The sequence below is a fragment of the Mesoplodon bidens genome (genome assembly GCF_964165515.1).
Source record: "Mesoplodon bidens genome assembly, chromosome: 6".
In the NCBI taxonomy this organism is placed as follows: Eukaryota; Metazoa; Chordata; class Mammalia; order Artiodactyla; family Ziphiidae; genus Mesoplodon; species Mesoplodon bidens.
In genome coordinates, this window is record NC_138162.1 from 8,581,872 (window position 1) to 8,595,697 (window position 13,826).

The 13,826-nt window shown below is 46.1% G+C and overlaps 1 protein-coding gene across 7 annotated transcripts in view; it reads right to left on the bottom strand.

Annotated features, from left to right (window-relative positions):
• The window catches only part of RALGPS1 (Ral GEF with PH domain and SH3 binding motif 1), a 286,463-nt gene that overhangs the window by 49,988 nt on the left and 222,649 nt on the right, over positions 1 to 13,826 (bottom strand). For all 7 annotated transcript variants that reach the window (XM_081238238.1, XM_081238237.1, XM_081238240.1 and 4 more), the window contains one exon: positions 654 to 791. In XM_081238238.1, coding sequence (XP_081094364.1) covers positions 654 to 791 — 138 coding nt within the window. The remainder of the gene's footprint in view (positions 1 to 653; positions 792 to 13,826) is intronic.

Genomic DNA, 13,826 nt, shown 5'->3' on the forward strand with positions numbered 1-13,826 from the left:
GCATTGCCAACAACACCTCCTCCAACCGTCTCAGACGCCCACCATCACAGTCACCCCTTGGATCTGGTCACGTGTAGCAGAGCCTGGCCAGTTGTTGACCAAGTCACTCCCCTGTCCCCTCTAGGCCCGCAGCTACGCTGCATTCCCGGCCTCCCTCGCCAGAACTGATGAGCACCACGTGCAAGTCTGGTCCATAAATCCCACTCTGGTATGATTCTCTCTCCTTCTGCAGCTGGATGTAGAGGTCAGTGGAGGACTCAGGGCCATGGGACACAGCAGAGCCACAAGACAGAGGAGCCCAAGTACCTGAATCTGCTTGGAGGACAGCCACCCAGGAGGTGCCCACAAAGCTCTTCATGAATGAAGGACCTGGGCCCTGCCACTCACTGGACGTGTGACCTTAGACAAGTGACTACACTGTTTTCAGCCTCAGTTTCCTCATCTGTGATACAGAAATAGTAACATCTAGTTTGCATGGTCTCTGAAGATCAAACATGCTTATAAAAGATCCAGAATGTGTTTGATACTCAAGATATCAAAATGAAGAGCTCTGTGGGGACTACCTGGTTTCTAGAGCTTTCTCACTGATAAGGTGCTGGACCCAAATTTCGGTGATGTAAGATTTCACAATTCCAACAACCAGGGGTACTAACCGTAGCTGCAGGAAACTTGTAAATCCGCAATTATTCGGAGAATATTGTTCATCTGATTGGATCTTTGTTCGTTTTCCATGATGCTGCCTGAGGCAGGATATGCAGAATCAATGTAGATTAAATCCAGAAGATAGATGCCTAAAATTAAGGAAGATATTTAATGATGGTAGGTGTTCACCATGAATCAGAACAAAATGGCACAAAACAGAACTGCTGTGCTAGAAGGTATAGGATGACATGGAAAATTGCGGTATGATTTGGACTTCAATTCCAATCCTGACTACTAACTCTTCACACAGACTGCTCAACTTTAAATCAAACATCTGAGCAACAACCAAAATGAATGCTGGCAAGATGTTAGCATTTCTAGTTCATACACGCTCCAGCAACAAGGGTTATTACCTGTAACCCAACTGGAAAATAACAGGACACGAAAGGGATGAATGAATACTTGTGTTTTTTACCAACCACTGCAGTTTAATAAGTCTAAGGTGTCATATCCAGGAGAACACTGTCTGAATTCAGTTTTTCATTTATTCACTTAGCTGTGTGTCTACTTGTTTATCTATCTGTCCATAGATACACATACACACACCCCAAATCATAAATTAAAGAACAAAAGAAGAAATCGAAAAAGCAACCATCCTTGGTACAAAGAACTAAGGCTAGACAGAGAATTCTGCTGAGGGTGCTTAATAAGAAAATAACGTGGGATATGAAAACACTGCCGTGATAGGCCAGGGTGGAGCCTCAGCATGGTCTCATGGCATCACCCCAGGGGGAATTTGGGACAAGCCACCTGGCCAGGGATGAGAAAACAGGACAGGCTGTGGGGTGTGGCCCGGCTGACTGGCTTGCTGCAGGGTCGCACTTTAGTCTCTCTGGAGATGTGCATGGACAACGGGTGGCATATCCTTCCAGCAGCCCCCCATGAGTACTGCCACTACACCATTAATATTGGTGGGGTTGAGCAGGAGTAGTGATGTAAAGCAGAATTTAAGGCAGAAAACGTTGAACAAGGCAAAGAGGAGTGATTGATATTAATGGAAGGCACAGTGGATTGAGAAGATCTAATGATTACTAACTTCTATGCATAAAGCAACATTGCACCAAAATATACAAAGCAAAAGAGTGCCAAAAATGAAAAGTGGATTCAAGAAAGCCACAAACATGGAGGGAGTCTTTGGTATGTCTCTTCGAGAATTGTGTGTGTGTGTGTGTGTGTGCACGCACATATGCATGTACATACAAAAATATACACATATACATACATGCATCTACCGATATACATATGTATGTGTCCATATATAAATGTAGTATTTAAGTAACAAAATTAACAAGCTTGGTGTTATATAAATAAAAATATAATTCTTTTTAAATACTCATGGAATGCTTACAAACACTGATGATATGCTAGTCTATAAAAAATAGCTCAATAAGCTCCAAAAAGTAAATGTCATATTATCTGCTCTCTTTGACCTTACAGTACATCTAGGATTTAACAATAAATATAGAAAAAATTCTAACCATTTGTTAAACACACAGACACACACACACACACACTCATAAGCAACTCTCAGGTCAAAGAAAAAACAAAAAAATCTAAAATAAGAAATCTATTCAAAGACAATGACAATAAGAACACTACATATCAAAATTTATGGGATCAGACCAAAGTGGTAATCAGAGGAAAATTTATAGCCTTGAAGGTTGACTATTAAACTACTAAGAATGATAACAAATGTAATTAACCAGGTACTTAATATGAAAGTTGTAGGTTTTTTGCATGGCTGGACAAGCACTGCACTGACTTACACATTCATTATGTTCTTTGTTCTTATAAAACCCATTTTACAGAGGAGGAAAAGGAAATGCACAGAGGATGTTTAACTCGCTCCAGGTCACATAGCCGGTAAATGATGGGGATGGGAGCTGAACCCAAGCCTGCCTCCGCAGAGTACATGCTTCCTGCCATCACAGTGGACTGCTGGTGCTGGATACCATGAGTCATTCGTCTGCTTTCAAAATAGCTACACATTTTTACGGGAAACTGTTAATCACAGAAACATATGCTACCACTTCTCACAGGAATCATTTCCACTTCCCTTCTTTTTAGTGGCACCATGTTTCCAAAATTTTAAAAATTAGCAGTCATTTCCCTTGTATAGAAGCTCCAAGTTTGGAACATTTAAGTCCACAGATTTATTACTTCTCGACCTTGTTTTTCCTCTCCCCTCTTAAAAATGTAACTCGGCTACCTCCCCAAGGATTCAGCAGTGGCAATCCCGAAAATCCCATTAACGCTTCAACCACAACAAAAAGTACCCCCTAGTGCTGAGCATGAGGTGAGGGGATAAGGGACACGAGGCAGCTTTGTTCCAGAGGCCAACGTTGTGTGCGACCCGAACGCAGCTGGCTCTGAGCAGCAGAGTGAACCTCAGCCCGGGAGCAGGGACACCAAGGAGCAGGATATGGGAAACGGGAGAGAACTGACGCTTCCTGGGATTGGCTACAAGACGGGAACCTCCTCCTCTCCTCTCCTGTGGTCCTCCCATCGACCCCATGGGGAGGCTGAGGAGAAAACTAAGGTTCAGAGAGATTAAGAAATGAGCCTGAGGCCTCACAGCGAGTGTGTTGGATTTGAACCCAGGTCTGTCTGGCTCCAGTGCCTGTTCCGACCCACTCGCTGGGCATGAGAAACGCACGAGGAATCAGTCGCCTTTTCTCAAATAACACCCCCGGCATGGAAGGCTCACCCTCCGCTGCCCCGTGAGGACCGGGGCTGGCCCCTCTGCACCCTGTCAGGTCCTGGCTCTGCAAACAGAGGTCAGGAGAAGCTCGCCTTCGAAGGGGCCGAACACCACTTCCACCCCAGCTGCTGCCTGTCCCCTCGGGGCATGGGGAGCTCACTACTTCCTAAGAATAAACCCCACTGTACAGTGTTCATCACCCTCCTCCACAAAACACCTATCTGCCCCCCTGACCTGAGAGTCCAGGCCAGGGCCACCACATGTGAGGACGGAGGGGACCTCCCAAAGGAGGCCTCCTGGCCCTGGCGGCCAGGGCAGACCCCAAGCCTCAGCAACACCTGGACAGAATTCCCAAGTGAACAGCCTGTCACTCCCAAAGCAGCAAATCTACAGGTAATACTGCACAAATCCAGAGAAATCTTCCCAGTATTGTCATTAGCCTGTAACTGGAAATATTTAAAAGCCTAAACCGTGAGGAAATCATCAGAAGAGCCACCTCTCACTTGTACTGGGCCAGAGCAGCACAAAGCCTGACACACAGCACTCAACCACAGCCACCATTAGATACTTACTGGCCTCGTTCCTGTATCTACTGTCTGATTCCCCCATCAGACTTTATTAAAAGCCCTCTGAGGAGGAAGTGTCCTGTTCCACAAGCTCAACCCCAGCGGCTGGAACAGAGCACACAGGAGCTGCTTGGTGAACATTAGTTGAAAGAAGGAAGGGATGAATAAAGGCATACTTTAGTCCACAACGTAACCTTACAAAGTACATCATTACCCTCATTTTGGAGCTGAAGAAAGAGACACGGGGAGTCAAGTGATGATTCTAATAAGACCGAACACTTACTGTGCTCCAGGTCCTAAACTAAGAGCTTTGCCCTGTTTGTCGATTTGCCATAACCATGCTGTTGTCAGGGAGGTTTTCTCTCTACTTTACAGAGGAAGAAGCTGAAGCTGAGAGCGCTGCATCGCTTGTCTGAGGTCACACAGCTGGCAAGTGGCATAGGCAAGATTCGAACACAGGTCAGTCCAGGCTGCCATACTGTCAAGTCCTTCTTTGACCCCAGCCAGATCCCCTGGAGCCTGGCAGCTGGTGAGGCAGGCAGGATGGGGCACAGCTGACCCCACAGGCATCCAGGCCATGGCTCTCCCTGCTTGACACCCCCTTGGAGTGAACAGTCTCCAGGAAGGCTGACGACTACACGGTGGCTGCACCGTCCACCTCCTCCCCGCGGCCTCCCTGGCACCCATCGTGACACCTCTGTCCCAGGTCCCATCGTCAGCGGGCCCACCATGGCCTGGGGGCCCTGCCAGCTCTGCCCCATGACACACAGCTGTGGTGGAAGTGGGAGAGCGTGGGGCTTGGAGCCAGGAGACTTGGAATACTGGCTCTGCTGCCTACCAGCTGGGTGGCCTCAGGCAAGCCTTTTTGCCTCCCGGGACCTGTGTTTCCTTGACTGTGACTGGGGATAATGATGGTGATTGTGAAGTCTCCCGGCCCAGGGCCTGGACCACTGAGGTGCCCGTGAAGCTGAGCTGACCCCGAGCCTGGCTCCATGGCGAGGCCCCACTTGGAACTGGAGCGGGACGCCCGTGGGAGAGACGCACCCAGCCGGGTTTGCCATAACTGTGGATGGCGCCCAGATGCTGACCACGTGCGGCCACCTACCTCAGACGACCAGCTCTGGGAGCTTCCATCTGGATTGAGACAGCACAGCTGGGATGTCTCAGCTCCCTTCCTTTTACACAGCGTTACTGCGGCAAAAGACACCGTGCTGTTGGCCTTGTCAAGATGGACAGCAACTGGACCAGCTACTGGCCCTGGCGGCTATGAGGCTGAGCAGTGCCAGGGGCTGGGGCTAGACTGGGAGGTGCAGACGCATTGGAGGAAACAACCGTAATACTAACAGCCACTGTCTGCGACAGGAGAGGCTGGCCTTGCTTGTACCACAGCATCCTCACCGCAACTGGCACAGCACAGTAGGTGTTCTCATTTCTGCATTTTACAGATTAGGGAATGGAAGCTTACAGAGCAAAAGGGACACATCTAAGACCGCACAACCTACAAGTGGGGGAATCAGGATTTGAATTCATGCCCGCCTGACCCCAAAGATTTGGGACAGAGAGCAGTGCTGAAAGCTGGGGGCTGGGAGTCCTGGCTGGCACAGGGACAAGGGTGCCAGAGTCAGAGCTGGGGCTGCGAGGACCCCTCCTGTGGCCTGCCACCCACCCGAGGACACGGCTGGCAGCCAGCGTCCACTCTGTGGCTTGCCTGCCTGCAGACTCAACCTCCTGTGAGATGGACAGCTACCCAGAATATGTTCTGTTCCCTCCTGCCACACCCCACAGAGGGGCTGGTGACACTGCTGTGGCTGCAACAGGGGTGCCAACCAGCCTGCCATGGTGAGGCAGAGAGCCCCGGGGCTGGGGATGAGCAGCCCTCTGCTGGCTCTGCTGTGGATGCCTCCCCAGCTGGGTTGGTCCCAAGCCCAGGGGCATGTGGCCAAACCTTCTTCCTGACAGTGAGTCCAGGCCCCCCGCCAGGCGTGTCCACAAGACACCCTGGCCCTGAGGAGGGAGTGTCAGGCTGACAAAGGAGGTGCTCTCCTGAACAGACCCTTCTCTTAAGCTGAGGGACATTAGGCTCCGTGGTGCAGAGCCTGCTTGAAGCTGGGCGCTCCCAGTCTCCCAGAGCCAAAGCCCGCGGCTGGCACCGGGCTTCACCGCCAGCCCAGAAACTCACTGCTCTCTTGTTTCTCCCATCGCCACCCGTCTCACTTCCATCCCGAGTCTGGTTTTGGTTTTTCTCACACAGCTATCTATTTAATAAGGGAAATTCTGCTGTGTTGAGGGGAAAAAACCCTCCACAGCATAAAAATATGCCACATTTCCATCTTATGCTTTCCATTTTCTTTCTCTCTTTCTTTTAAAGTTTGAGATAAAAGACTTTTTTCCCATGTTCTCCTGCTCTGCTTTGAAAAGATCACTTTCAAACTTCAGAAATGAGGAGTGCTGGCACCCGGAACTATACTTGTGTGGTTTGATCACATAAACTCCTGATAAATTCCAAATGAAATAAGAGAGCAGCAGCTCATTAGGGTTTTGTTTTTGGGGTTTTTTTTTTTTTTTTTTATGAGGGCACAAAGCGATGCCATCGACTGCACAAGGAGATCTCAGTGGGCGGCTCGCGTGCCCTGTCTGATGCAGAAGACTGAGTGTTAATTAGTGCCCGTTAATTAGTATCAGTTGTGTAAAACACAGACTTCAGAACAAATCCTCATCTAAAGAATATTCCTCAAGTGAAATGTGTTGGAAGCTGGCTGACATTGAGACAAACGTTTCCCAGGTCTGCAGAAAGGGGGCGGGGCCAGGCAGTCACACCTCAGGTGTTCAGAGGCTATGTTTCTTAGAGGAGCACATGGCCTCCTCTTTTTCTTGGTGTTGGGGCCGGTGAATCACAAAGGCACGTGAACAAAGCCTTGCAGCCCACAGAGAATCTCCTCTGGCTCCCTGAGGTCAAATGAAGACACAACCACCGATCCCCCCCCTGCCCTGGGGATTACCTGGTAATCTACAGGGGCAATGGGATGGCCTACTGTCTGCAAAGGTTCTCCTAAGAGCTGTGGGTTTGTGTAGCATGTGCTGGTATTCTGACCAGCAGTAAGAAAGGGCGTAAGGAGAGGGCATTAATCTGGTGATTATTATTCGGCTTGTTTTGTGCCAGACACTGTGCTAAGTAAATTACACGTACTATCTAATTTAATCCTTCAACAATTCTATTGGCAGTAGAGAAGAAACTGGTACTTTTTGTCTGCCTAACATCTATTCTCAATTCTTTTTTTTTTTTTTTAATTTATTCCCAATTCTTTTGGAAACAGCCTTCACTTTTCCTTTGGGGGAAACCATACTTCCCATACTTGTAACCCATGTGGTTTTGATAGGTCTGAAGCAATTTCATTCCATCCCCTGCCCCAGGGGTAAAAACAAATTTTAAAAACGAACCATTTGGGAAAGGAAAAAAACACTCCAAAAAATTCAGAGATGAAAGAAGGAATTAAAATCACAAACTATCTACATATAGGATGCAATCAAAATCACATAACTCTGCTCAGAGAAAAATTCATAGTCTCAAATGCTTATATTAATAATTAAGAAAGATAAAAAAGAAATGAACTTAGTGTTCATTATAGAGAACTAAAAAGAACAAAATAGGAGAAAGCATTAAAAATATAAAATCAGAAATATTTATCACTGCAGAGTGATAAATAAAACTGAAAGTTGGTTCTTTGAAAAAGTCAATAAAGTAGACAATCCTTTGGTATGTATGATGGAGGAAAAAACAAAAGAAAGGTAAAAACACAGATGTGCATTGTTAGGGATGAGAGAAGGGATATGATTTCAAATATGGAGGAGAAGTTAAAATAGTAGCATGTGCAATTTTTATGCCAACATATTTGAAAATGTAGATGAAATGTGTGCTTACTAGGAAAATCTATCTTCCCAAAATTGTCTCAAGAAGGGGCAAAACCTTCAACTCACCAAATAAAGAGAAAAATATTAACAATATTAAGAAAGATACCATGATTAAAAAGCACAATATCCAAGTGGTTTTATGGACCCATCCATTAAACAGTAAAAGAAAAACCGAGTATTACTTAAACTGTTCCAGAGCACAGGAAAAGCTGGAAATATGTGCAGTTCTTTTTATGACTCGAGCATAACCATTATATCAAAACCTGACAGACATGGCATAAAAAAGAGCTGTGACAAAGTGAGAGAGTGGCATGGACATATATACACTACCAAATGTAAAATAGATAGCTAGTGGGAAGCAGAGGCGTAGCACAGGGAGATCAGCTCGGTGCTTCGTGACCACCTAGAGGGGTGGGATAGGGAGGGTGGGAGGGAGGGAGACGCAAGAGGGAGGAGATATGGGAACATATGTATATGTATAACTGATTCACTTTGTTATAAAGCAGAAACTAACACGCCATTGTAAAGAAATTATACTCCAATAAAGATGTAAAAAAAAAAAACAAAAAACTGTTCTAGAACTGAACCTTAAAATAAGAATTGACAGAGCTGGATGGTCCAAGGATGTCATAAAAGTTTGAACCAGAAGAAAATTTGTATCCTAAAAATAAAGGCTGTTTTGGTTCACTGAAAAAAAAAAAAAAAAAGAGACCAATATCATTAGTAAATAAAGATCCAAATAAAATGTTAGCAAATAAAACTCACCAGTGTTTTAAAATAATAAAAATAGCAAATCAAATTAGCAGTATCTTGAAGCAAACAGGTTTACTATGGGATTGCAATGGTATTTCAACAAATGATCTTGAGAGATGCTGAAAAGTCACTGATAACTTTAGTATCTATTCCTGATAAAGCACTAAGCTAGAAACAGACTTCCTTAATATGACAAAGGATGCACGGTAGAAACACTAACACAACCTCCTTAATATTGAAATCCTATTGATAGGAACAAGTCAAGAATACTTGCCATTCTGCTATAATTTAACACTATTCTGGATGCACAAATCTATGAGCTAAGACAAAGAAATGTGGTATAAATATTAAAGATACATGTAACATTGTCATTATTTCTAGGTTATATAATTAGTTACCATATTAGTTATATAATTAAGTAATCTAGGATAATCAACTGGAAAACTATTACAACTAAATAACAGAGTTAAGTTCAAAGTAAATATACATAAATCACTAGCATTCCTTTTTTTATAAAAAATTTTTTTAACATCTTTATTGGAGTATAATTGCTTTACAATGGTGTGTTAGTTTCTGCTGTATAACAAAGTGAATCAGCTATATGTATACATATATCCCCATATCCCCTCCCTCTTGCGTCTCCCTCCTACCCTCCCTATCCCACCTCCCTAGGTGGTCAAAAAGCACCAAGCTGATCTCCCTGTGCCATGCAGCTGCTTCCCACTAGCTATCTGTTTTACATTTGGTCGTGTATATATGTCCATGCCACTCTCTCACTTCGTCCCAGCTTACCCTTCCCCCTCCCCATCTCCTCAAGTCCATTCTCTGTGTCTGCATCTTTATTCCTGTCCTGCTCCTCGGTTCGTCAGAACCTCTTTTTTTTTTTTGATTCCATATATATGTGTTAGAATATGGTATTTGTTTTTCTCTATCTGACTTACTTCACTCTGTATGACAGACTCTAGGTCCATCCACCTCACTACAAATAACTCAATTTTGTTTCTTTTTATGGCTGAGTAATATTCCATTGTGTATATGTGCCACATCTTCTTTACCCATTCATCTGTTGGTGGACACTTAGGTTGCTTCCATGTCCTGGCTATTGTAAATAGAGCTGCAGTGAACACTGTGGTACATGACTCTTTTTGAATTATGGTTTTCTCAGGGTATACGCCCAGGAGTGGGATTGCTGGGTCGTATGGTAGTTCTATTTGTAGTTTTTTAAGGACCCTCCGTACTGTTCTCCATAGTGGCTGTATCAATTTACATTCCCACCAACAGTGCAAGAGGGTTCCCTTTTCTCCACACCCTCTCCAGCATTTATTGTTTCTAGATTTTTTGATGATGGCCATTCTAACTGGTGTGAGGTGATACCTCATTGTAGTTTTGATTTTCATTTCTCTAGTGATTAGTGATGTTGAGCATCCTTTCATGTGTTTGTTGGCAACATGATGTTTTCTTTTTTTTGACTTGAATAATATATATATATTTTTTTTCTTTAATACAGCAGGTTCTTATTAGTCATCAATTTTATACACATCAGTGTATACATGTCAATCCCAATCTCCCAGTTCATCACACCACCACCCCCATCAACCGCTGCTTTCCCCCCTTGGTGTCCATACGTTTGTTCTCTACATCTGTGTCTCAATTTCTGCTCTGCAAACCGGTTCATCTGTACCATTTTTCTAGGTTCCACCTATATGTGTTAATATACGATATTAGTTTTTCTCTTTCTGACTTACTTCACTCTGACAGTCTCTAGATCCAACATGATGTGTTTTTAAGTGAACAAATCTGGTATGACTATACACACATATACACACACACCCCTATATTGATACACACATACACACACCCTATATTGAAATACACACACAGAAACACCTATATTGAGATACACACACACACACGCACCCCTATATTGATACACACACACACCCCCTATACTGAAATACATACACACCCTATATTGAGATACACACAAACACACACCCCTATATTGAGATACACACACACACCACTATGTTGATATACACACACACCCCCCTATATTGATACACACACACCCACCCCTATATTGAGATACACACACCCCCATATTGAGATACACACAGACACACACACACCCCTATACTGAGATACACACACACCCCATATTGAGATACAACCCCTATATTGAGATACACACAAACACCCCTATATTGAGATACACACACATCCCTATATTGAGGTACACACACACACACACTCCCCTATATTGAGATACACACACGTACACACACACACGCTCCATATTGATACACACACCCCCCTATATTGAGATATTGAGATACACACACACACACACACACACACGAAAGAGAGAGAGAGAGAAGATATTGCCCAATCTGTTAACGGCAACCATCTTCAGGGATAGTTTAGGGTTATTTTTTGTTTTATACAATTTTATATTTTTTCAGCCTTTAGCTATGAATATGTACTACTTTTAGAAATCGAAAAGAGCAAGATCTCTATCTCTCTTTCTTTCTTCAAAAAAGCAAACACTTTTTGGCAGGGAGAAGGGACGTAATAGTTGATGCAAATGATTTTCCGAGCATTCTCAGCTCCTGTTGAAAACCCGGTCTTTAGTTTCCGATGTAAAGGCCACAAACCTCTACAGACTACCTGTGATCTGTCTCCAGGCCATTGTTTACACTTCATTATCACCTTTGGTCTCCACCTCCAACCCATTCCGCCCAGTGATTTCTCAAACCCAATCAGATCATGCCCTTCCTCAATTTAAAATTACCCAACAACTTTCCCTCTGTAGGTGTTCACGGCTCCTGGGTTCCATCCCTCGCTGCCTGCGTCTCTGGGCTTTCCTCCCGCCCTCCTCTCATGTGATGCTCCAGCTGGGTGCGGGCCCCGTGTGGCTGGCTCCCTGGACCGGCCCTCTGCTTCGTGCCTCTGAGCTTGGCAGAGCTGTGTCCACCCCATGCCCACTCGGCCTCCTTTTCTGGCTGTTAGCGGGCTCCTCCTGGGCTCTCAGAGCACGCACCCTCCCCTTGATTACAGTATTTATCACACACTCTTTAAGGGCCAGGGCTGCGTCTTTTCCGTCTCTGCATTCTCAAGGGCCCAGCACAGGGTAGGGGACAACCAAACGGGACGCTGAGTCTTTATCTGCACATACATGACTCTTCATTCTGGCCACCAAAATCCCACTGCTCAGTGGATAAGAGTGGCCGTGGCTGCCAAGCACCCCACTCCACCGCCACCCTAACAGGGTCAGCCCTGTGTTCTGGTGTCTCCAAGCTAAATACCCGTATTTCTCAGTGCTATGAAGGGCTTCCAGAGTAGCTAACGTCACCAAAAGGAAACGCAAGATGATTCCCCCAGCGAAAGCCTCGGAAACCTGCCTCATGTTGGGTAGAACCGAGGCTGCCCATGTGCCAAGGAAAACACTCTCCAGCTTGTCTTTCCAACCCTGGCTCAAGGATTCGCTACTGTGCACAGAAAGGCTCCCTGGACGTCCGAGGCCACCAGGATTCCAGCCAGAGAATGAGCTCACAGACGGCTGCTTCAATCACCAAAGTATTTTCCACTTCCCCAAATGTGCTCACGTATCTGTGACCACACTTCACCTAGTCTTTAAGTATAACAAAAAAATAATGGAGGCAAAGGCAAAACTGTCAGATTTATTCATTACTCAATGGAAACTGTGTAACAAAACACGACATTCTAAACCTCAATCACCAATCCCTGCATTCTCTGGGAAACAAGCAACAGATTTGTGGAGGGTTACCTAGATCCAAACTGATTTTCACTATCTGAAAGCAAATTCTTTCCTGATTTTGCTGAAATGAAATACTGAAAGACTCTCCCTGGGCCCCTTGGGAAGAAAGAAGGCATCTGACTACTGATTTATTTGTGGTTTTCAGGCTCAGGTGTTTTGATCTCTCCCTGCCTTTCTTGATGTAGATGAGAGGATGGGAGTCCCGCAGGACTGTCCTGGGAAACTGCTTTCAGAGAACAGGGGCTCCTGTGGCCCTACCGTGGGGGCCATCTCTGTGGGCTCTGCCCTGCTCCAGGTCACACTGGAGACCCTCCCTGGCCCAGCCAGATCCAGCTGGCCCAGGGCCAGCCCAGCCTTTTCCAGCCCTAGGCCATAGTCTCGGTCTGTAGGGGGCGCTACTCCCACGGAGCCTGTGAGCCGATCTCACCAGGGCAGGAGAAACACTCGCCCCCACCAGCAGGGGGCGCTGGAAGTAGTCATGCTGTTGCTAGTCTGGGATTGTCTGATGGGTGGGATGGGAGGGTGGAGGGGAGCCAGGCTGTCACTGGCTGGGATCATGTGTCAGACTGGAAGGCCCACCCACACCTACTCTCTGTGCTGCCTGCCCCTCCCCAGCCCCGGCCCACTAGACTCAACGCCCTTGGGAAATGATTCAAAGCACCTGACCCCCATGACTCTGGGCTCCTGGTCGCCTCCTTGGGACCTAGACCTCTACTCTGGTTGGTTCTCCAGCACCAACTTTTCTCAGTCCTGGCTCCTCCCTTTCTTCACAGCACACTGCCGTTCCAGCAGGCTCTGGGGCCAACACTACCCTTACTAGGACATTCATTCCTCGCTATACCATCGGAGGGTGATTTGCAGGGAAGAGAGAGGCCGAAGTGGCAGGAAAGCATGTCTGCTGACCAATCAGAAGTGGTGGGGAGCAAGACGGAAGGCGGCGGGTCGCTGTGGGGAGAGGAAGCTGCAAGGGCACAGGGTGCTGTGCTCAGGGACCAGCCCACTAGGTGATGTGAAAGGGCATTAGTGCTACAAATATTTACTGAGTGCTTCCCACGTTCTGGACACAGGGGTATAGACGGGCACGGTCCCTGACCTCATGAGGTGTACTAGTTGGCAGATGCATTCAACAGAGGCATTAGTTACACAAATAATTAAGCACACAGAACTGCTAAAAAATAATACTCTAGTGCATACTTACTTTGGGGAATTATCCTCAGGTGCCCATGAGCGACCCCAGAGGAACCAGTGGTATATGATACAGAGATGGGCTGGTCCCTGCCTCAGCCCCTCTCCTCAATTCCAGAGATGCTAAGTAACCTGCCCAAGGTCACTCAGCACAGACATGGCAGAGGTAGGATTTAAGCCCAGGTCTTTGGCCTAGGGCCGGCACTCTTATGGACTATGTTATATGTGTTTC